Source organism: Podarcis muralis, chromosome 7 (assembly GCF_964188315.1).
Source record: "Podarcis muralis chromosome 7, rPodMur119.hap1.1, whole genome shotgun sequence".
NCBI lineage: Eukaryota > Metazoa > Chordata > Lepidosauria > Squamata > Lacertidae > Podarcis > Podarcis muralis.
In genome coordinates this window covers 37,347,297-37,373,179 of record NC_135661.1, presented here as the reverse complement: position 1 = coordinate 37,373,179, position 25,883 = coordinate 37,347,297, and the positions used below count along the sequence as shown (strand labels likewise).

Below are 25,883 nucleotides of genomic sequence, written 5' to 3'. Positions count from 1 at the left end.
GGCCAGACAGGCGGCTATGGAAAGCCAACAAGCAAGTCCCGAGTGCAACAACACTCTCTTCTCTTGTGATTCCCAGCAACTGGTACTTAGAGGCACACTGGCTCCAACAGTGCAGGTGGAACCTAGCCATCCTGGGTAGTAGTGGAGGAAGCTTCATTAAAATCAGGATGTTGCCACCTACTCATCATCACTTTGGATTCTCTTTGCACCTTTGCTCTTTGTCCATAAGCAACAGGCATTGAACAAAACCAGGTCAAGTTGACTCCATGCTGGGTTACTTCAAAGTTGACTTGGACCATGTAAAAGTCTTTCCACCTAGGCTGTAAATGGTTACAATGCTATCCCCATCAAGGTTTCCTCCAGCTCTGTGGAAAATTTTAAATGGAAAGAACACTTAAAGGGGAACTGGATAGCTTGGGGAATAAGCTTTCGGAGATCCTCCGGTTATTTTATTACAAAGAACACCGTCGTCCATACCGACTGGAAAGGACAATGAAATATTATGGTTCAAGTAGAGAGGGAAAATAATCAAGATGAGTAAAAATCACCTTTAAAGCACTCTGCTCTTAAAAGCATTCTTAATGCATTTCCTTCTCTAAGCATTGTATTCCAAAGCACCTTTATGTATTGTATATTAAATCTCTTTATATTAAGAGGAGTTAACAAAAGATTTCATCTTTTTTATTATTCTGGAGAGTTTTCAAAGCCTGTCTCAACAATCATGTGGTTCTTTATCTTTAATCTTTCAAGAATCAGAGCAGAGAAATTGTAATACCGTTTCTTATACTTTACGCTCTCTGACTGCATTATTTATGGCCTGTAAAATTTCAGTTTCACTCAAGGATTACATTTTCCCTTTGGTTGTGGTGAATAATTAATAACACCTTAAACAAATTTGTTGTGCCGACTGTGGTCATTTGTTTGATGGTAGTAACATTTATGGCTTTCTTTATTAATTTTGAGTTCCAAGCTACGGTGAAGGAAGGCAGCACGGGTGTGATTGTCAATCTGACTGTGGAGGATCGGGATGACCCGGCAACAGGAGCATGGAGAGCGGTTTATACCATCATCAATGGCAACCCAGGACAGAGCTTTGAAATCCATACGAACCCCAAGAACAATGAAGGGATGCTGTCAGTTGTCAAGGTGAGCAGAAGGATTAGCTGTGCCTCTTAGACATCTAAAGAATGGCCATAATGTCTTATGTTGCCCCTTTTCAGAATTGCTTTAAATTTCCAGAGGTTTCTGTGGGGAAAGCTAAGGCTAAGGTGGGGAAGCTAAGGCCTGTGAATCAGCAGTGGCCCTCCAGAGCTCCCTATCAGGCCCTCAGAAATCTCTGCAGGCCACATCCCTCAGTGGTCATGTTTCACACCCTGAGTGTTTTTGCTTGGCTGGAATTTGCCCCTGACCCTTGTTTGAAGGCTAGAGGGTGAGTGTAGAAACTAGTCTGCTGTTCAGAAAGAAGGAAATGTGACCCTGGGGCTGAAAAAGGCTCACCACCTCTGCCATTGTTCATTTCTAATGATACGATGCTGCTTGCTAAGCTAGCCATGAAGTACCCAGCAGGAATTTTCTGAGGGGAGTAATTGATTGCTGTGAGAAATGTGGGAAGTTTAGACTGTGTGGGAAGTTTAGACTGCATGTTTCAGGCAGTTGTGTCTCCCTCTTGAAGAGGGATTTGAGCAATTTGGCTGGAATTTTTTAAAAAAACAAAAGTACAGAATCACATAGAAGGAAGACAGAACTAGTGATTGGCAACGGGCCACATTTGGCTCATAGTCTGCAAGCTGCCTACCTCTTCTTTAAATTTATCTTTAACTATGAGAAGCAAAAGGGATGTGGGTGGCGCTGTGGGTTAAACCACAGAGCCTAGGACTTGCGAATGAGAAGGTCGGCGGTTCGAATCCCCACGATGGGGTGAGCTCCTGTTGCTCAGTCCCTGCTCCTGCCAACCTAGCAGTTCGAAAGCATGTCAAAGTGCAAGTAGATAAATAGGTACCGCTCTGGCGGGAAGGTAAACGGTGTTTACGTGCGCTGCTCTGGTTTGCCAGAAGCGGCTTAGTCATGCTGGCCACATGACCCGGATGCTGTACTCCGGCTCCCTCAGCCAATAAAGCAAGATGAGTGCTGCAACCCCAGAGTCAGTCATGACTGGACCTAATGGTCCAGCAAACCTGGATTTCTTCTGGGCCTTCTTTGACTTACCAGAGGAGGATACAGGAGCCGCAAGTAACTTATTGGTCTGAAGGACCTTGTGTTGTGAGCATCAACATAAGTCAACACAGGCTGTGGTATGTGCAACATGGCTACCAGTGCTGGTGGCTATATTGTATCCTGACTGTTGGATTCTGTGTGCTTCTGAATACCACTTGTTGTGGACTGCAGGAGAGTAGAGTGCTGTTGTGCTCAGGTACTGCTTGTATGCTTCCCATAAGCATCTAGCTGGCCACTGTGAGACTAGGATGCCAAACTAGATAGGCCACATCCAGCAGGGCTCTGCATTCATACATAGGATCAATCCAGAATAGGAAACACTGAAAGAAGTTCCTGCAAGTTTCTAGACTTCATGGTTGCACAGAGAGGGAGAAATCTGTTTGAGAAGGAGGCAACATTTCCTGTTTATCACTGATGAGAGACTAGCAATGGTTTAACCCAATATTCGACAGTGCGTAGTAAAGGTATGGAATTCACTCCCACAAGAGGTAGCAAAGGCCACCAATTTGGATAAGATTAGGCAAATTTATGGACAATAAAGCTATCAGTGGCTATTAAACCTGGTTGATACATTCTATTTGGCTGGCCACTGTGAGAACAGGGTGTTGGACTAGGATGGCATTTGGCCTGATCCATCAGGGCTCTTTTTATGTTCTTATGTTCTTGCTTTTCAGCCTTTGGACTGTGAGATTTCAGCTTTCCACACACTCCTGATCAAAGTAGAAAATGAAGATCCATTAGTTCCAGACATAGCATATGACACCAGTTCCACAGCAACTGTTCAGATCACGGTTCTGGATGTCAATGAAGCCCCTGTTTTCCACCCAGACCCAATGACTATCACCAAAAAAGAAAACATCCCCATTGGCAGTGTTGTGTTAACAGTCAATGCCACAGATCCAGACACCTTGCAACATCAGACTATAAAGTGAGTAGAATATTCCTGAATCCCAGCTTACTATGACTAGTAATTTCTCATGAACTTGATTTTTTTAAAAAAAGAAATGCTAATATTGAGGTTTGCAAATATTTCAAATTAAGAACCATTTGGCTTTTATATTTATTTGATTGATTGATTGATTGATGGGATGCCTGTCCTAACACATGTCCTGATTTGAACACTGTCAAATAATTTAGAAACAAAGACTGAAAATTGGATAAAATTCACGTTGAAAAGACCAATTTGAAAAACTGGATCTTGATTTTCAGAAACTGTACTGGGAGGCTTGATGCTCCTATGCTTCAGGTGCACAAAGAAACATATAAAAGTTGGGACATCTGTTCAAGTTCTCTTGCTTTAAATTATGTGAACGTGTAATTTATTCTGCTATATAATGTTGGACAAAATAGTTAAGGCAGGTAACAGGGTGGGGTGGGGGAATGCCTCCTTTTTTTAATAGGCCAAATGATATTCATACAGTATTTAGTTCTCACACTCACTGGTGAAATGATAGCTATTTGCCCCAATTTTCCAGTGCTACTGGGAAATAAATGTCCTTCAGTTGAAGCATTGACATTAAACAAAGCACCTACTTTTAGAAGGGGGAAAGACCACCCAGGATCAATTCTACAGAATGATGTATCTGGTAATATCACACACGTAGTCCCTGTCTCCAAGGAAGTGTGTGGACTATTAAATGCTGCCATTGTCTCATGTTTAAAGGATAGAGAATCAATTACAATACTATTTTGTGACATATGAATGTGGTTTCCTGTTCTGAACCTCCTGCGGCCACAGTATGTGCAAATATATCAGATTATTCTCATCTACCGGCACTTTTGCACATCCCTGTGGAGAGAGAAACTATAGGTTTTTCACTCTAAAATTGACTGGCTGTTTGGAGTAGGGATGGCTTGGGAATATAGAAACAGCAAATCCTGTGATAGCCAGCTGACATCCAAACTGTCTGCAACTGGCATCATTGTTAATGACATGTAATGCATGGATGGATGTGTGGACCTTTGAAGATGATTGCCACTCCAGTCCACAGCCCCATGAATTTGCCAGTGTACATTTGGAGTCTCTGCTTGCACAGGTGTGGCCTTCACCACTGCTTTTAATGCATGAGGAAGCAGCCCACAAAGTTTCCTCAAAGGGGTTGTGTCTTTCACTGATATCAGCTAGAATTGTCTTTTGCAGCAAGTGCAAATTGGGGTGGCTTATGCTTCCCAGAAGCCCCAGAAGCAAGGAGCTTGGAGGTGACTCGGGGCTTTTGCCATGATGTCTCCTAACTTACCTGTTTGGGGGCTCTTCTTTCTTCCTGACTGGTGCTTCCTTTTCTTTGAACATTCTTCCATCTCTGAAATCCAGTCTCTGCCTTAACATTTGTGGACCCACTTTAGAGCAATCCTGCAGAACTATAGCTTTGACACTGCAAAATCCCTACCTTCTCTCAGCCTTGGGCATATCTGTTGGGCCCTACCTTCTCTCAGCCCTTCCACATATCTGTTTCCACCCACCTCTCTATTATTCTTGAAAACGGACAGAGATGTCCTTCTGCATGCCTGGTATTCCTTGATTGTTTGCATGACACACAAGCCACAGAACTCTCCTCTGAGAGCCAGTGTGGTGTAGTGGTTAAGAGCGGTAGTCTCGTAATCTGGGGAACCGGGTTCACGTCTCCGCCCCTCCACATGCAGCTGCTGGGTGACCTTGGGCCAGTCACACTTCTTTGAAGTCTCTCAGCCCCACTCACCTCACAGAGTGTTTGTTGTGGGGGAGGAAGGGAAAGGAGAATGTTAGCGGCTTTCAGACTCCTGAAGGGGAGTGAAAGGCGGGATATCAAATCCAAACTCTTCCTCTTCTTCTTAACAGCGTCAACAGCACTTCTTTGCTATACATACATGACAAGAAGACCAATCCTGGGTGGAACCTCTTACATGTCCCTGGGAGTGATATAGAAGCAGTCATGTGTGAAGTGGGAACTTACTCTCTCACATTTTACAGAGTTTATATTTGTATCAGGAGGCCATAGCTGTTGCATTCCTCCAGCATTGGTGCATGTGATGAGGGTGGCTCGAGTTGGCAGCATGCACAGCTGCTACATTCTTTCTGCCCATCTGTTTCCATTCTGGAGGAATCAGTGCTAACTCCTGTGCTTAGCAATATCTCAAGCTAGGGATGGATGGATAAAGCTGCCCATTTTGGTTTCTCTCTGTTTCTAATTATTGCACATTGTCCTGAGCGCTCATTTCTCTTAATGCACACATTCAGTACACAAATCTAGCAACATTCTTCACAGAGCTATTGTTCCTGTTGTTGTTGTTGTTTAGTCATGTCCGACTCTTCGTGACCCCATGGACCAGAGCACGCCAGGCACTCCTGTCTTCCACTGCCTCCTGCAGTTTGGTCAAACTCATGTTGGTAGCTTCGAGAACACTGTCCAACCATCACGTCCTCTGTCGTCCCCTTCTCCTTGTGCCCTCAATCTTTCCCAACATCAGGGTCTTTTTCAGGGTGTCATCTCTTCTTATGAGGTGGCCAAAGTATTGGAGTCTCAGCTTCAGGATCTGTCCTTCCAGTGAGCACTCAGGGTTGATTTCCTTAAGAATGGATAGGTTTGATCTTCTTGCAGTCCATGGGACTCTCAAGAGTCTCCTCCAGCACCATAATTCAAAAGCATCAATTCTTCGGCGATCAGCCTTCTTTATGGTCCAGCTCTCACTTCCATACATCACTACTATTGTTCCTAATATAATGCAATTTTGTATGTTATATTCACAGATATGTGTAACTTTATGCACACTTTCTCCTAATATACATATTTTTGTATACATGTTTTGACTGGAGAACTGCATCCCAAAATCATGAGAAGTGCAAATTTTGAAGGATGGCTGAACTTCACTTCATGTATCACTTCATGAAGTGCATATTAGGTAGGTTCACTCCAGAGGGCACAGGATGGAAGATGGAGTTCTGCATTTTCATCTTGTAGGCATTTGAGTCTTAGATGGCCTGTTACCCCAAGAGCAGTCGAGCCCTGAAAGGGGCTGGCTCAGATAGCAGAGTGTTGGCTCAGCCCAGAAGCACATAACTCATTCTGCTAAAAAAACATTTCTGCTGATCATTGCACTCGTGGTGTATACAAACAAGCAGTGGAGTCATTTGGGTGCATGTGGCTTGAGTAAAGCAGAAGTGGAAACAATGCAAAGGAGAATTTAAGCAGATACGAGCGTTGCAAATTGCAATGTTAGGTGAGAAAAGTTAGGGTAGATAATTAGAGGGTTCAATTCCCCATGTTGTTAAAACACCTAGTTAAAGCAGAGTATGAATATTTCATGCACCTGTGTCATAAATAACTATGAGCTCTGCCCTTAACAGGTGTCATCTCCCCTGTTTATTTTTTTGGGAAATTTATTTATTAAATTCAGGTTTACCCACTTCATTTTGTTTTAGTCTTTGCTCCAGGGATTCCTGGTGTCATTTGCTGTTCTCAGGGGTGGCTGCTGATGGATGGACAAGTGCTGAGGAATTTTTATTATGTGTCAGAGCATCAATATATGACTACCATCACCACAGCCAGCTACTTCCCAGGTGCATCACTTAAAACCTAGCTTGTATTGAAGAAGTCCTGTATTCCCTGATGGGGGTTGGCCTTTTTGATTACAAATATGGCGCTCAAGTTATTGACAGGTGTAACTATTTCCAAGGGAGCTATTTTGACAAGAACAGGCTCATTAATTATTTGCAGTGTTTGATCTTTCGCAGTGGAAGGGATGCTGTCTCCAGAGACCAAAGGTGTGAGACAGACTGTGGGCTGCTATTATCCTCAATCTGCCTTGAATACCAGATCCCTCCACTGCTCCCCTCCCCCCTCAACCAGGCCCAGCGATTTTTGGCAATTCCTATAATGATTATGTTGCAAATCCAAATCACAGCTGGTATTAATGGCTCGTCGGGGCGATCATTTGCTTTGCAAATAGCATAACCTAGCCAGACAGAACGGCAGAAATCCCCTTGGCCATGTACCGCCAGTCGCAATCTCCTGCTGAGGTGTTAGCAATCCTGAATAACAATGGCGCAGAACCTAAACGGAAGAGGCTCCCAGAGCTCATGACATCGCTTAGACCATCGCTTGCACTTCCAAGCCACAGGATCTTTCTCTCTGTTCCCTCTAGGAAAGCTTTGCTTTCCTCAGGCTGAACATCTCAAAAAGAGCAGCAATAACAACATGAAAAGCAAAGCCATGAGGTTGGGGGCAAGGCAAAGATTCCACACGAACAAGGATGTTAGCAGGGGAGGGTTTGGAAGGTGGGGGAACCAGTGGAAATAAGGAAGAGGCTGAGAAAACTGAGTGGCTTCACAAGAGCATACCGTTGTACTGAGGGATATTTCAGCTAATGTTGATTTTAATCACCTTTTGAATGTTTTCAAATATCTGTTTTTATTGGGAATTTTTAAAATGTTTTATTATATAATCGTGTAAGCCACTTAGAGATTTTCTTACAATGAAGTGGTATATAATTTTTGTCAAGTAAATGAAAATGAAAATCTAACTAATTCACTGTTCCCAGGCCAATATGTGAAACCAAACATAGCTCCCCTTCTAAATTTGCATTATTTAAAATTTTGCAATGCACTTCTCCAAACCCAACCCACCACCAAAACTGTGTCCCAAACAGCATGCATTAGGGGAAAATGTGCACAAGAATGCACATATTGGTGGAAATAATGCGTGAAAATGCATTATGTAAATTGAATATTGAAAGTACTATTTATTCATTACATTTTGATACTACCTTTTCCTCCAAGGAGCTCAAGTAGGTGTACATGGTTTCCCCCTCCCCGTTTTATCCTCACAACATCCTCATGAAACATCATGGCTGAGTGGGGATTCAAAGCTTGTTCTCTCAGGTCAAAATCCAGCATTCAAAGCATCACATCACACTGGTCAATGTGATTTTTTTTTTTTTTTTTTTTTTGAGGGGATGAATTTGTGAACTGATATGAAAAATGGTGCAAACTGAACTTAAAGCAAGAACAATGAGTCACTGGGGGAAACTGAAGTTGATAGAGTCACACACACACACACACATCCTAATTGTGCAAGACTTGGAAAATGGTGCAAACTGAACACTTGGAAAATGTGACCCGGGGATGTGTGGATCACACGGGCTGATTTGGTCCAGTCCTCTGACTGTTATCACTGGATTAGCTTTTCACAACTGGCTGCTGAAATCTGAAAACCAGCAGTTGTCTGTATAACGTTCCCTGTTATTAACAGAGGCCTAATGGAAACATGTGCTTGTATACTTATTTAGCTGTTGTGGGTGAAAATGTTCCTGGAAAGCCTTATTCCTGAGCTGCACAGCTATTTAATGCAAAGGGAGCATCTTCAGGTTGCTTGGTGAATAACTAGGAGATTCTCCAGACTTCTGGTAATGAGCAACATAAACTAGCCTGATATGTGCAATGTTCAGAATGCAAGAAAAATAGTGTACTCAAACACTCGGGAACATTGGCTTGGGTGAGATTAAAATTAAACTCTCCCTGGTTTGGAAGAAGAAATGTCACTGGGCAGAGCACATCACCATCCCTACTGGATTTCTTTTTACATTTTTAATTTTGCTTGCTTTCTCCATCTTTCAGTTAAAGGATATTGCCATATTAAAATTTCCCATTCCTTGAATGTTCTTCCTAAGTTTTCTATTTTCTTGCTGTTGCCTGTCTTAGCTGCAGCTGGTAGCATTGATGACAAATCTTTATATGGTACACCTGAATATTGGTCATTAGACGCAGCGCCATCTCTACTGTTAAGTTAACCTTACGTTAAGTTTTCTATTTATTGTGTCATTTTTCTTGGAAGTCGGGGGAAGTAGGACCCCAAACCATTTATTATGCAACAGTTAAGACAAGCCAATGATTAATAGATTCCAAATCACAATTACGAACTTTGATTTCTTAATCAGGGATTCCTGTCAGTTTTATAACAGATTTAAGAGTTTAATTTTGAGAGCCTCTTCCCCATCTCAGAATTGTTAATCAGAACATTTGTGTGTGTGTGTGTCAAAGAGATGTTAAAGGCCAAATTTAATAATGTTCCCTACCATGGGAAATTAAAAGAAGAACCTCATTCTCAGAAATCTATTATTAACAGTAGATCTTAATTAAACATATTTACCAGCTTCAGAAATATGTCTTTATGGAAAGATCCTTCAAGGTATTTCTTTCCACCATGGGCTCAACAAGTCCAGAGCCTTCCAAGAGTTAAGGCTTCACACTAAGTATAAATAAGTTGTTTACTGCACTGTAGTGGTAATTTTTAATTAAAGCAATGCTCTCTGCTTTCATATTTTATTGTGGCAATATATTTTTATTACCTACTGTGCTTCTGGAGTTTTAATTATTTATGTAAATATATTACTGCAACTTTCATTCTCGGGAAATGATGTGAGTTGATCTTTCTCTTGCAAAGGCGGGAGCATGGTTGATTATGGTTTTGCAGCATGTCTAATTGATTAAATAGCTATATTTAATTGGCACACATATTATCTGAAAATATGGGTATGTGATTATATATATATATATATATATATATATATATATATATATTCAACATCATACTGTTACAAATGTTCCATCTGCACAAACATTATCAGGTTGCCACACAGATCAGCCCCCCCCTCTCCCATTCACTGTCCTTGGCATTCTCCTGAACCCCCACATCCCTGGCCCTGAGCCAATTTCTAGATGGTTTCTACACACACCTCTCTTTTCTTCATCCAGACAAGCAAAAGGCATTGCCATAGTTCAGGGACTCAGCAAAAACATACAGGATATAAAGCAGGAGCATTGCAGGATATGGCCTGGGTAGTATTCAGAGGGCTAGATTTGGTCCCATGCCTGAGGTTGCCCACCTAGATATGATTCTAGGTAACTTCTTAAAGAGATTCCAGGTGAGAAATGAGTAGCTACATTTATCCATAGTAGCAAAAAGGAGAAGGTTATGTGGAAACTAAAAATCCTTCCATGACTTGAGTTTTATTTGGCAAAAGTCTACTTCATCCAGCGCATGTACTGGAGAAAAGTAATGCTATTTCATGGCTGGTGATCTGGAGAAAAGCCATGAAGCTGCTTGAGGTGGTCTCTTTGGTATAGTTGTGTGAGGAGATGCTCACATTGAGGAACCCTTCCAAATTTATTCTACGTTCATTGAATGAATTCCTGAATCAATGTTCCAGAGCAATTTTTTACTGATTCAGTTTTCAAAATATACACCAAAAGAGGAACAACATTTATACCATCATTTTAAAACCATTTTCATTTAGAGAGTGGGTGGGGAGAGAGGAAAAACCCTACTAAAACCAGCACTAACAATAACTCAGCATAACTTGATCATTTCGCATCTATGATTTGATGTAGCACAGCCGGCAATTATCAGCTGCAAGATGCGGGAAATGCCAAGGGGAAGCTTCTTGGGAAAGTGAAAACAAATCAGATCTGGATATTTAATTTATGTATGTAAAGAGATGGAGTCTGCCTAAAACCATTTACAAGGGACACTGATCTGCTGAAGTTCTGTTTGCGAAGTGGCTCTTCAACCCAACTCCCAAGCATTGCAGAAACTAAGCAGAGCAAGAAGTAACTTACTTCTGTTGTCCCTACTTATGCTGCCAATCACCAGCCCTCTGTGAGCAATGAAAGCATAAGCTATGAGTCATGAAACTAATTCTAGAAATGTATTTCATACTCTGCTGCTGGCTTCATCAAGCAGAGCTGAGCACTCTCTGTCAAAACGTGATGGGAGCTGAGAACTATCATTCCTTGCCGTAATGGCGTGGGGATTAATTTTTCACTCTCTTTATTGTAGGCATGGACCAATAAGCTTGCTGTTGGATTACTCAGCAATCTCATTTCAAAAAGCACCACACACACACACACACACACACACACACACACACACCTAGAGATTCTTGAGCCCAACGTGTCTGCATGTCTGCAGCTAGGCACTCATTCATTGCTAAAAATGCCTTCCAGAGTTTGAAAAGCTTGCCTCCAGGCTCTTAAGTCAGACAATTTCTTTCCTTGTGTAGACAGAAAATATAATAAATCTATAGGCCTAAATTAATAGCCTTGCTTCCACCTCCTCAGTAGTCTGAGAATTTTCATCTTTTTAGCTGAATGTTGGAAGACTCGGAACAGATAAAAGGAAGTACTTATTCACACAGCACATAGTTACCTTAATGAACTTGCTCTCACAGCGGAGTTGGATTTAGGGCAGTGCAACTGGTTCTGCTGAGCTGGGCACCTAGCCCAGGGGGCACTTCAGGGCATCACAACTATGATGTCCTGAACTGAGCAGGGCACCGCTGAAATCTGAAAGACCAGAGTCTGCCCTTGGTCACAGGAGGCACTGATGGTCACCAATTTGTATGGCTTTACAAGAGAATCAGACAAATTCATGGAGGAGAAAGCAATCAACAACTTCTGGCCACAATGGCTATGTTGTGCCTCCATGGTCAGAGGTAGTGATTGCTTCTGAATACCTGCTGGTAGAAACTACAGGAGGGGAGAATGCTGTTGTGCTTGGGTCCTGTGTGAGGGCTCCTGTTGCTGCAGATTCTACAAAATTATGCAAAAGGAAGTTAAAAGAGTGGACTAAACATATATTAGCTAACACTGTGCAGCTCTTGCCACAAGTTGAAGTGGCTGTTGTCCATGAGTGTCCTGCAAAACAACCTCCCTCTGTTCATCGACTCTCAGAACACTTTTGTCCCTGCTGCTCTTGTGGTTCAGGCAAACACACGAAAAATCCCTAAGAAAGCCCAGAGCCTTTCAATAGCACTAGCAATTTTTCCCAGAGTCCTGCCTCTATAATTGCCCAATGAGATGGCATTTTATGACAAGACTGCCTCCAGTAAAATGAGACACCCTTTCAAAAAACCACAAAAACACCCACCCTCCTCCCTACCATTTTTCTTTCAATAACCTCATGCAGCATTTGCTATTAGAATTGCACTTAGGTTCGTTTAGGAAATGGTTGGAACATATGAGCACTCATTTTTCACCCAATAGCTTTCTGTAATATTACAGTAATAGGAAAAATACCTCATGGAGTTCAACTAGTGTTTTTTCTATTAACTTTGTAATAAGAGGTCCAATTTCTGTAAAATAGCTTCTGAGTGTAAGTGAAATTATGCACTTTGTTAGGCAGCAGAGAGACCATAAGTCACCCATGAACTGAAGTTCTTCAGAGCTTATAACCAGCCGTAGGTCCTGTGCCCATAATGTAAAGCTTGATCATTACATAAGGAAATCCAGTGTAAGGAGCAGAACGCAGGTTTCATCACTTGAGAGAAGCCATAACTTTGGAGTCTTTGGAGAAATGATAAACCCAATCTTAATCATGTAGCCAAGCTAATTGTTTGCCAGCAGAGCCCATTTATGTGTTTATTTAATATTTCCAATATTTACAGACCACTTTTCACCACAGAAGGTCACAAAGCAGTTTTACAGAACAATCAATGAAACAATTCACCCATCCAATAAGTTGGCGTTTAAAAGAATTTAAAATATAACATAGGCATAATATTTATTTATTTCATTTCCTCCAATAATTTTAAAGAAGCAGACCTTGGTTAGTAGCCAATGCAAGTCATACTCAGAGTTAATGAACATGAGTAACTTGGTTTAATTATTTCAATGGGTAAACCTCCTGTTCTCATCCCCACCCAAATGTTACGTAGGTTATACTCAGTGACGGTGAATGGCTCCAGGTGAGACTGATGGCTGAGTCCCATCCCAGCACTCTAACCACTACACCACCCTGTAATATGGCACATACATGTCTTGGGTGGCAATTAAAATGACACATAACAGACTGGCAAAAAAGAAATAGCCCTGAAGTATATGGCCTATGGAATAACTGTGTTATTTTCTGGGGTAAGACAAAATCTGTCAATTTGGGGAGACAAGTGAATCACCGTTACTATGGAAGAAGGGGGGGCTTCATTTGCTTGCATTTAGCTGAAAAGCTTTGCCACTCCTTCAGTCGGAGCTGCAGGCAGCAGGCTAGTGGCACTGCAGTGCTGTCCTACAAATAGACCCAGAGGGAATCATACTGCAACAGAGGCTGATTATGCAGATGCATCCTGGCTGGAACCAATGGGGTTTGGAGTTCAGCAACATCTGGAGGACAACAGTTTCCCTACCACTGGACCACAGAAAGCCATGATGGGAATGACGGTGCTAGTTCAGCATCCTGTTCTCACCTGGGTCGCCCTGATGCCTGTGGGAAGCCGGCAGCTCTGACCCAAACACAAGAGCTCTCTCCCCTCCTGCAGTTTCTAGCAACTGGTATTCAGAAACATTACTGACTCCAACCGTGGAAGCACAGCATAGTCCTTGTGACTAGTAGATGTTGAATGCCATAACTTTGTCTAATCCTCTTTCATAGCCATTCAAGTCAATGGCCACCACACTTAATCCATGTGTTGTGCGAAGAAGAGTCAGACCATGGAGCCATCTAGCTCACCATTGCCTACAATGACCTCCAAGGCATCAACCTTACCTGGAGATGCCAGGGACTGAACCTGGGACCTTTGGCAAGTGAAGTAGATGCTCCACCGCTCAGCCACATTCCCTTCCAGGTAGCTTGCCAGTCAAAGTCCCAGTGGGACTTCAGCACAGCAGGCAGAAGGGAGGGGGCATAATTTCCACCAGCAGAACTGTCAGTGGCATTGTACATCTTCATTGTTGTTTTTCCTTTCCAGTTGCCTTCTTTTTCTTCAGCTTAGCTCCCAAACAGCAGCAGCAGCATTTCATCTTTCCTCAGCTTCGAGAGGGAGCCAGAGAGAATAAATAAATAAATAAAGTACCCAAAGTGTTTTCGCACAGTGTGTAATAACAAGTGTAAGAAACTCAACTTGATGTGTGATACATGAAATGCCTAAAACATAATCCGGCGTTCTCTTGAGAGCAAAAGAATAAAGCGAAATGAAATGAAAATGAAAATAAGCAAGTCTCCTCCTCTCCCTGCTAAGGCAAGATGCAAGCAGATCTCTCCATGGAATTCAGACAACCAAATGACACTGCATTTTTCCTGCAAGCCTTTGGCTACAATTGTAGAGTACATTTAAAGTGCTACTATACCACTTGGCTTCCCCACAAAAAAGAGTTCTGTTGATAATAGGTTAAGGGTGCTGAGAGTTGTTAGGAGGTCTCAATTTTCCCCAGAGAGCTACACTGCCCAGAGTTTCCTAGGAAGAGGGATTGATTGATAAGCCACTCAGAATTATAGCTCTGGGAAAGGAATAGGGAGGGCTGGCTCAGAATAAGGTTGGTGGAGCAGTCCCCCATTTGCCCTGATGTGCCAACCTCCACTGTTTGCTTCCATGGATGGTAAGTGGGTGTAGCAACCTCTTTCTTTCACTGGGCTAGATTGTCCCCTACAGTACAAGGATACAAGTAGCATCCGTTGCCCCACCCACCACTGCCATGTGCCCCCCTCCCAGAAGGGAAAGCGCTCCCCAAGCTGCTCTAGAGTGTGTTAGAATGCAGGGAACCTGCTTATATGTATAGATAACTCACAATAAAGCATGCTGTTCAGTTTCTCAGTCTCATCGCATCCTTGGATTGTCACACGTCCTGTGGGATAACTCAGTTATCTGTTCCTTCTCAGTTCTTTGTCACGTATGAGGTTTTAATTCATTCCTCCAGGCCAGATGAATCATGGCAATGTTTCCCCATCACCACCCCTCCCCCCTCCATTCCTGCTTCTTTTAAGAAGAGCAAATTAGAGAGACAAGGTACTCTCTCAAGCATGTCTTTGCAGGCTGTTAAGAGCCTGACACTGCCTTCAGCAAATTTGGAAAGAGGCTTTTTGTTTTTTTAAAAGGGCCTTTTAAATATAAGCATACACAAAACCAAACCAATCTTTCTCTTACTGCTAGTGTGTAACATAACGCTCCTGTTTGCCTCATTGTGAGTAAGCCCTGCTTTTGATATAATGCTTTTAACACTGTATGCAAGGCTTAGGGATGAATGACTCTGTCAAACTTAGTTTTTCTCCATTCATCTTCCCACCACCACCTTAAGTTCAGTTTGCCTCACATTTCCACATCGATTTGTGGTTGTTGTTTTTTCTTTACTTTTAAAAAAGTCTGCAGAAAATATCTAAGATTCATTTGCATGCAAATTTCTCCTAATGTACACATTTCCCAAAGCAATTTCTTCCAATATAATGTTGTTTTGTACATTCTATTTACTCATATATGTGTTTTCTGAGCCTGCTTTTCAGTCAAAGAACTGCACCACAAAATTCAGTAAGGTCCAAGTTCTGAAGCACAGTTGTGTTTCAGTTTGCAAAATAGGCAGGATTGCATGAAAATGTGAAGTCAATTAATTCTTCCCCCAACCTTTGTCACTGAGTGCACAAATTGTCTGATTTTCACAGTATCTGTTAAATGGAAGAAACATGGGTTAGCAGTCTCCACAAATGTAAATGCCCATGCATGTGCAGTAGGGGGAATCTCTTACTGCTGGATCTTCCAGTGTTAATTTAACACTGAATGACTGCATGGCGAGCCCAAACCCCACGGCAGTAGGGGACACATCTGCGAAGGCACCTGTTAGTTAGAACACTCAAACACTCCAGTTAGCTACACCTCACTTAACTCATCCAGCAATCAGCTTATAGTATCTGGGGCTTTGATGGTTGTTCTGCCCACTTCAGTCTACTAAAATACCAGGGCCCCCCTTGCACCTGTTTGTAATCAAGCACCAATCACTGCTGATACTTCAGGCATCCTTTATCTTCAAACAGTAGATGTGCTTTCTGCCTTATCCAAGTTAATCATGTTTAGCTCTCAGCTACCCATTGCTCTTCCGCATGAAACTGCAACTTGTCAAAGTGAACATGAAAACTCTCCCTTCTGGGGCCGTCCTTGGCAAGTGGAACCACCACCTCCCTTCTCCTTTTCTTGCATGCATTTTTATTTGATGGAAGAGGGGAGGTAGGATATTGGGTGGCTTTCTGCAAAGCCTTTGGCACAGTCCTGTGCATAGCTGTCAACGTTTCCCCTTTTTTAAGGGAAATTCCCTTATTCCGAATAGGATTCCTTGCAAGAAAAGGGAAAAGTTGACAGCTATGGTCCTGTGATCCTTACATTGTACTGTAATGAATCCAAAGAAGATGTAGCTCCAATAATCACACATTCTATTCGTTTACCCTTGCCTCCATATTTTTTTTCTTTTCTGTTGCCTCCCTTATGTTGTTTTCTAGATTGCAAATCCCTTTAGGGTAGCTACTTACTTATCACCTAAAGCCAGAGATGTATCTCCAAAAAAAGGGTGGCAAAGTGACTAGTTTTGCATAAAAATTGCATATGCTGATGTGTGTTTATTGTGCTTCTACACATACATACTACTGTAATTTATATAATGATACTCTGCATCTTTCCATTGCTCAGCCTTCTGTCCAGGTGTGAACAGTTCATGGGCTCTTCAACTCCCTCACTCAGTTTTTTTATCTTTATGGAGAAGGGCCACAGCTCACTGGTAGAGCATTTGCTTTACATGCAGAAGGTCCCAGCTTCAGCTCCTAGCATCTCCAGGTAATGTGTGAAACCCTGTGGAGCGTCAGTGTAGACAATAACTGAGAAAGATAGAGCGATGGTCCAATTCAGTAGAAGGCAGATTCCTATGTTCCTGTGTTTTAAACTGAATTTCAGCCAGAGAGCTCAATGGCTATGAAAGTATTTTCACACCGGTCCTAACCTGATTTCTGGCAGCGAGAACTGCTGACCTCTTGCAACATTGTTGATCTAAATGGGAATAACGCTTCACAGGAGTGAGCTACTTTTTGATGCCTTCCCCTTACCCGCCCCCGTGCTGCCTCCTGGGGTGGAAAAAAGCCACTCTCTCTGAGAACTGTGCCAGTTAATAGGCTTATTTTGTCCAGGCACTTCAGACGTTTCATCTGCCGGCCTCTCCGTCTTTGAAGACTGTGTGGCAACTAACAAGGCAGGGAGATGCTGTGGATTACTGTAGCACTAGTAACACTGATTATACTGGGAACAGGAACAAGCTAAGCGTGTGTAAGAATAGTGGACTAAAAGTCCCCCTTGTCTGTTAGCAAGCAAAATCTCCATGGTGGGAGTACATTTAAAAACATGAGAGGAGCCTTGCTGGGTCAGGCCAAGGGCCTGAACAGCATCCTGCACCACATTCACCCCATGCAATTAAAGTACTATGGTGCCACTTCAAAACTATGGGAGCTGTGGTTAGTTAAGGGTGGTGACACTCATTGGGAGACTCCTGTTTTCCCCTACCAAGTTACAGTTCTCAGAGTGATTTAATAATCAATCTCTCTTCACAGGGAACTATGGGAATTGTAGATCTGGGAGGGGACTAACCCCCTCCCAGCAGTGCCAGATTATCAAATAGGCAGAGTAGGCACCAGCCTTTGGGCCCCATGCCTTTGGGGGCCCCACGACAAAGGATCAAAATAATATTGATTTGATCTTGAATCAATCAAGCTTTCTCAGATCAATGTTATCCCACTAGAGTCCACACACTGGGGCCTCCCTGAGATTTCAACTGCCTAGGGGTTTCCACATGGTTTAATTCAGCACTACCCCCAAACAACTCTCAACATCCAAAACTACAGTCCCCTGAATTCTTTCGGGGAAGCCATGACTGTTTGAAATGGTATCATGGTGCTTTAAAAGTGGTGTGTGAATGTAGTGCTGTTCTTTAAGGGTGCATTCAGATGTGGGGAATACTGAATTAGTTTTCTTGGTGATAATCTAGCACTTATATCTCATTTTCTAATGTTGCTTTCACACTGTGGCGCCTGTGGTATTTTGAAACTGTGGCTTTTTGACTGATATTCCAACATGTTCCGGCTAAATTTAATTCACAACAGTGGGCATGGTGTGACACAACAACGAACACCACTGGGCTGCATCTCTGCTCCCCCCCCCCCCCATTCCCCCATGAAACAGCAAGAAATAACTATATGTTGGTACACTGCCCCAGTTTTCATCATCTTATCTCCCATGATTTTTCAGGTTAAGGAGGTTGCAAACATTTTTTCCCACTGTAATAACGTTCCCAGAAGTGACCTTCATGACATGTGAAAGCTCAAATGTAATGTGGAAATTAACAGTTAAGGGAATGTTAGGGGAATGGAATAAGTGGCTGTCTGAATGCAGCCCAAGTGACCAACCAGATGCTTATGGGAAGCCCACAAACAGGAGTGCTCTCCCCATTTGCAGTTTTCAGCAATACCAGAAGTAGATTTTGGTAACTTGGGCAGGCATGGCAAAAATTAAAATCAGCAATACAATCCAGGTAGAGCTTTAAAATCTCCCAGAGGAGTCCTCCTTGCCCACCACAGGATCCCAGGCTAGGAACTAGTATTATTTTGTGGTGGGACCATCATTCAGTGGGAGAAGATTTTATTTGCATGAAATAGACTATTGTGGATGGAGGGCAAAGATGCTGCATCACAAGCAGGCTACACAGACAAATGATCTTACAGTCCAAGGCAATTTCATATCCTCTTTTGGAGAGTCTATGTCCTAATGGAGCCACTATTTGCATGCAGAAGGTCATAGGTTTGATCTGCAGTTCAAGGGATCTTGGGACTGACCCCTGGTGGACACATATAATGTTGGAGTAGATGGGTGAGGGGTATGATTCTGTATGTTCCCTCTTCTCCATGAGTTGTGGGATAACGAGATTCTTCGTTTCTAGGATGGAATAAGCATATCTTTTAATGCATGTGGGCACAGACTGCTTTGTAAAACAGCCCCTCATTTTTCTGAAGTACATTCCCAAGTGTGATCACTGTATATAGATATTTCTTTCAAAATATTCCAACTTCTATTATTCTTTCTGATTCTTCACAGCCACACATTTCCACCCATAGGGATAATAATAATAATAATAATAATAATAATAATAATAATACAACTTGATAGCTAGAAGTATTTGGAAGGGGTTTCAGGAGTAGACAGATGAAGAAAATCTTTTCATTTAATTTCAAATTTTATTTAACAGCCCTATGATCACCACTTTATGGCTTTAATTTGATGAGGGAATATTTACATTCCATTTTAAAGCTCTCATTGCAACAATTCTGCAGGTTTTAGATTCATTTTTTCCCCTCATCCCTTTCAATTTTTTCCAAATGTAATTAATTACTTGGACATTTTTCCAGATTCTATCATCCAGTGGCAAAGAACTTGCCAATTGCCTGATCTTTTTTTAATTCCCTCTGTTTAAAATCATTCCAGAAAATGATTATTAAGGTTAGTTTGCTAAATCTCCAGGCTGACATATATGATAAATCAGAAGTGAATTTCAGGTATAGCTTTCCAGTGATGAGGAGTGGTGTCAGAAATAACAGGATGTATTTGCAGAAATAATCCTCAACCTTGCCCAGGATTGCCAACTGACTACAAAAAGCTATGTGGCTAATATCTTTATATGCAAGTAGTGAGAAACAGTAGAAAGAGCTCAGTGTTTAGCCTGGAGAAGACAACATTAAGAGGACATGTGGTAGCTGTGTCGAAACTGCGTTTGGTTCCTTTTAGGGCAGTGGTTCCCAATAAGTGGTCCACAGACCTCAGGGGGTCTGCATAATCCACCCAGTGACACCATTCACAAAACAAACACCACCATAGAAATATCCAAAATTTCAAAAGTAAGAGGTCCATGGCTCCGCTTTTGAAAAACAGGGGGTCTGCGTTACTTAGCTAATTGGGAACCACTATTTTAGAGGAATCGTTTGGGAGTGACACAGCGAGAGGCCTAAGGTAAGGGGATATATATTTTCTGTAACTCCCACTGAGTATTATGAAAAAGTAAAATAACTAGGTTTTCCTGCTCATTCTTCCTTTTCTTCATAGTGTGCAAAATCAGAGTTTAGTTTCTTATAAGCAGTTAGTAGAAGTTAGTTAATAACTGGAATTATTGTTAAAGAAGCTAAGCTTCACAGAACCAACATTCGTGTTGAGAAGGCTTTAGGAGTTGCAATAAGCTGTCTTCAAAGGCTGTAATGTAGAAGATGGATCAGATTTACCCTCTGTTGCTCAAGATGCCTAGAACAGATGGGTGGAAAATGCAGGTAAGCAGATTACATCTAAACTTTAGGATAAACTTTCTAATGGTACAAGCTGCTGAGCAGTAGAACAGATTGCTTCTGCAGGTGGTGTATTCCCCTTCACGGGAAGTGCTTGAGCAGAGTCTAGGAACCCATCTATTAACCATGCTGTAGTTTTCTTGTACATTGCATATTCTGCCCTGAACTCGTACAGAGGTTCAACATAAATTTGGAGAGAATAAAATTTTCCTCTAGTACGTTTTCAACCTGGTGCTTGAGTTGTTCAGACTGGAATGAAGTAGTATTTCTGAACTTTAAAAACATGCAAGCTTTTCAAACTCTTGAAGGAGTGCCCCACTCCGAAACTCATAGACCTAAAATCATTGTTGCTGCCAGGATAACTACTTGCACCCCCCCCCAAAAAAAGCTAACTTACATTTTAAAAAACAAATGTCTTGAGGGAAAAATGAAAAGCACAAAACTTGAAACTACCAAATTTATTTCAAATTGAAAGAACAAGTAATACATTCATCTTTGATTCTCTTTCTCAAATACAAAAGAAAATGTTTTAGCACACAAATCATTTTGAATAACCTTGTGAATTGTGTTGTTGACTTTTCTCAAAAGTTTCAGTTTCAGGCACATCAAAATCTCACTTTGCGTGCCTTTTCCATTGCAAATTCTGTCACCGGCTCCTTCAGCTCAAGAGCTGATGCTCTGACACGTTCCACTGATGTAGTTGCCAAGCCAACTAGTCTCTTTTGCAACATTGTTGAGCATATGCAAGTCTTTATAAGTTTCAGCTTCGAGAAACTGTGCTCACCACTTGCCACTGACGTTGGAAGTGTGAGAAGGATTCTTATGGCAACAGAAACATCGGACATGTTATCCAGGAGTTTTTGTTGTAGTATGAAGAGAGGTTCTCCTTGTGGCAGCATGGACTTTGGAGGTCTTCAAGCTATTGCTCTAAGTTCATAGCACAAATAAAACTGTAGCCCTCAAAGGTCAAAACTGTGTCTGTCTGAGGTCTGTCTAACTGCCCTAACGATAACACCACTCCTTCCTACAACAAAAATATGAGTGGCCTCTTGGAGCATATTCCTCATTTATATAATGTATGTAGACAGGGTGAAGGCAGCCTTCTGGTGATGGGACCCTGTCTGTAATGGACAACAAACCAATGGGACTCTCTAGAGCAGGGGTCAGCAACCTTTTTCAGCCATGGGCCGGTCCACCGTCCCTCAGACCATGTGGTGGGCCGGACTATATTTTGGAAAAAATAAATGAACGAATTCCTGTGCCCCACAAATATCCCAGAGATGCATTTTAAATAAAAGGACACATTCTACTCATGTAAAAACATGCTGATTCTTGGACTGTCCACGGGCTGGATTTAGAAGGCGATTGGGCTGCATCCAGCCCACGGGCCTTAGGTTGCCTACCCCTGCTCTAGAGATATAGCAAGCCCTTTTTCTTTGCAGTTTTAGTTGGTCACTGAAGATGCACCACTTCTCCTTTGAGTGTTGAGCTGCTATTATTGAGTGTCCTGCTATATACCACCTGACTTGCTGATATGTAGATCTTATACAGTATGATATATTAGAGTGGGGTCATGCAACTATATTTTTAATCTTTTTTTAAATGTAGCCCACCTTGGTTGAGACTTTATGATGGTAATGATGATAGGGGTGCCAACTTAAATAAAAAAGGGGGGTCAGGCAAGCCCCACCCCGCATAATCAATCACAAGATGCGACACACACATTTGAATGGCAATTCCACACACACACACCCAAGTATGTTATTGGGGGGGTGAAAGGACCTCGGCCCCTAGGCATTAGCTCCTATGGATGGTGGTAGTGATGATTGTGATTATGATAAAAATGGAGTAAGAAAAAGGAGAGGAGGGCGGAGAGCAAAATCCTGCAAGTTGTCAACACAAAATCTGATTCTGAAATTGAAATACAAAATGAATTTCAACAGGGACAAATGTCAGGTTCTACACTTGGGCAGGGAAAAAGAAATGCACAAGTATAAATGAGGGTCACCTGGATTGCCTGTAGTACATGTGAAAAGGGTCTAAGGGTCTTAGTAGACCACAAGCTTAACATGAGTCAACAGTGTGATGAGGAGCAAAAAAGCTAGTGCTATTGTAGGCTGTGTTCAAAGAACTCTAGTGTCCCACTCAAGGGAAGTAATAGTACCACTCTGTTTTGCCTTGGTCAGTCCACACTTGGAGTCCTGTGTCCAGTTCTGGGCACCACAATTTAAGAAGGGTATTGGGAAGCTGGAATGTGTGCAGAGGAATCATAGAACTGTAGAATTGGAAAGGATCCTGAGGGTCACCTAGTCCAACCCTCTGCAGTCCTGTTCACACTTGTCTCTGTGTGGGCTTGAACCTGCAAGCTTATGGTAAACAGCCAGATGCACTGATCCATTGTGCTACAGAGAAGTCTGCAACTTACTTAATCAGTTATCGTTAACTATTTAATGGGCTTGGTCCAGCAGGAAGGGGTTGCAGTTAGCAGAGGTGAAGCAGGCTGTTTTTGTGTGTGCTTGCAGGTTAGGAGTGTGCTTTGGATGAGAGCGATCAAGATGATAAAGGGTCTGGAAACCAAGCCTTATATGGAACAGTTGAGGGAATTGGTTATGTTTTGCCTAGTAAAGAGGAGACTGAGAGGAGCTATGATAGCCATCTTCAAACATCTAATTGGCTGTCACCTGGAGGATGGAGCAAGCTTGTTTTCTCCTGCTCCAGAGGATTCTGTGATTCTATGAAAGTTGGCTGATGATTGCTCATTCTTTGTTTGAATTCACACAACATCCAAAGTGCAACAGGGCAGAGCTGCGAAGGATGGAGAGTGGCAGAAGAAAGTTGAGACAGGGAGCAAGTGAAAACTGGAGGAGGAGGAGGAATCAGAATAATATATTCCTGGCCCTCCAGTATTTTACTGATTAAAATGGGGACACTCTTACATCACTCCAGTTTTAATACCAAGTATCACTGCCAGACACACATCCCACACTCCCTATTACACATTACAGACAGTTCCACACCACCTGCTGTATCGGTTTACTCTTCAATTGCCTATTATCCTTTTATTCAAAAGCCAGAAATTGGGGAAAATGGAAAAAATATTCATTGGACAAAATGGCATGCTGTTCACTATAGCTGATCAGAAAAGAGTAAATGTGTAAGGATGAGCCAGCTGGATTTTTATGGGGGAGGGTGTTATGCACAATTCAGTTGGATTTCAACTTTAAAATTCTGAGGTGCGTAGTATTATGCATGGTGAGGAGAAAACATAAATAAGATGTTTTATGGGGCCACCCAATATTGGAAGATTCAGGTCAGGCTTCTTCATACAGTGCTGATTCACTGTCATAATGGCCATCAACTTTGGATTAGACAATTTCATAGAAGATAAAGCTATCAATGGCCACAAGCCATGATGACATGTTTCTCCCTCCACTATCAGAGGCAGTACATTTCTCAAGGCCAGATTCTGGGAATTGCAACTGGAGAGAGTGCTATTGTATTCAGGTCCTGTTTGTGAACTTCCCATAAGCATCTGGTTGGCCACTGTGAGAACAGGATGATAGACTAGATTGAACTTTTTGCCCTTATTTGTTGAATGGTTTCTTTAAATGTAAAGGTTCATCATTGTTCCACTCGATGTGTATATCTTAAAGGGGCCAGAGCAAGGGCCAGAGCAAGATAACGAGACCCAACTTTAAAGCTGTGAAACATAGCAGGTGCTGCTGAGTTGTATTTGATTAAGGTGTGTCAGCATTTGGGTTTAGTATATAAGGAGCAGCACCTAGCTCTCCCATTACCCTGGGGGTTGGGTTGGTGGTTGGGTCTGGTTTGGTTGTTAATGTATTTAGTGTAAATGGAGTTTTTGTTTTTCTTATTAAAACCTTGTTTAAGTTATTTTTGAGTCCTTTTCATTTTTAATGCATGATCTCCCCAGCAAGCTATCTGCAGCGCTACCATACTGCAAATAGCCAACATCTTTGGTTATGGGCCCAGCTGCTGAGTGGATGACTGCATATTTTTGGACTCTGAGAAAGGTTTGAAAACTCCTTCTCCTGTTAGTGTAATTTTCTGTGGGTCTGGAAGAGTTCCAGAATGGTTGACCGGGTTCCTGAAGCTGAGAAGGCTCTGGTCTTCCCACAGCTAACAGATGAGAACTATAGTTTATGGTCTTTTCGGGTGGAGGCGCTTTTGACCTCTAGAGAAGTATGGACCTATGTAACTGATGACCCTCCTGACCCTGTAACTAATGCTTGGTCGAAAGGAGATGCAAAAGCCAGGGCGATAATTAATTTGGCAGTCAGCGACCAGCAAGTAGTCTATATAAGAAATAAGAAAACTGCCAAAGAAATGTGGGACAGTCTTGCAGCAGTGCATGTTAGAAAAGAGTCAGCATCTGCATTGACGTTTTTCAAGCAGTTGTACCAGACGAAGTTGCAGCCTGGTGGTGATTTGGCAGCACACTTGAGACGTCTGGAGGCAATACGCGGCGAATTAATTCGAAGGGACATGGTGATACCTGATATTCAGTATGTTTTTATCATCCTTTGTTCCCTGAATGAGGACTTTGATGGTATAGCTAGCCAGATATCTGCTGTTCCACCAGCACAATTAACTGTGGAAGGGGTAACGGCAAGATTAATGGGCGAGTTGGATAGAAGGGAGGCTTGTGCCATAAGCACTCCTATTTCCAGAAAGAATGAGGAACGCCATATGCAAACCTGTGGTGATACAACTGCATTTAAAGCTGCAAAGCGTTGTTGGTTCTGCAATAAGCAAGGACATTTTGCAAAGGACTGCAGAGCCAAAAGAAAGCAAAGTACTCCCAAGTCTGTTTCTGTTCGTCAGTCACGGTTGTCAGCCCAACAGCAGACATCGTATAGTAAAGACAGAAACGAGCCGCGAGCTTTTCATGCTTGGACTACAAATCGTAAAAGAATTAAAGATGCCAAGTGGAAGTCTTTTATTATAGACTCTGGAGCATCTCAGCACATCTGCAATGATCGAAGCTTGTTTATTTCTTTCGAAGAGGAAATTGGTAATGTACATTTAGCCAATTCACAAGTCTTGCAGTCGCTTGGCAGAGGTACTGTTAAACTTGACTCTTTAAACATTACAATAGCAAACTGCATTTACTGCCCGTCAGTGGACAATTTATTGTCAGTAAGGTGCTTTGCTCGTCAAGGCATAACTGTGCGTTTCTTAAAATCAATGTGTGAGTTTTTTGATGGGAACAAACGTTTATTGTATGCCCGGGACTCTGATGGTTTATATAGACTGTATTTTCGCACCTACTCCCAATCGCCTATAAATTGCAGAGCAGCACAGTCAAGCCAGGGGTTGAGGAATGTAAGGCCTCATTCCGGGTGTGTCCATGAGGCGCACAGAATTCTGGGACACCTGAATTTTGCTGATGTAATTAAGACAAAGAATATCGTTAATGGCCTCAACTTAAAACCATGTAAATTCTTTATGCAATGTCTATCCTGTTGCAAGAATAAGATTAAGGTTGCACGCAAGGGTAGGTGCTCAGATAGGAAAGTAACTGAACCATTTGAGCGTGTACATTGTGACTTAGTTGGG

The 25,883-nt window shown here is 42.2% G+C and overlaps 1 protein-coding gene across 1 annotated transcript in view; it reads left to right on the top strand.

The window, feature by feature from the left end:
* CDH13 (cadherin 13) overlaps positions 1–25,883 on the top strand; it is a 592,471-nt gene that overhangs the window by 516,025 nt on the left and 50,563 nt on the right. The window contains exons 9-10 of the mRNA XM_028740139.2: positions 964–1,146; positions 2,889–3,142. Of these exons, the coding sequence (XP_028595972.2) occupies positions 964–1,146; positions 2,889–3,142 (437 nt within the window). The remainder of the gene's footprint in view (positions 1–963; positions 1,147–2,888; positions 3,143–25,883) is intronic.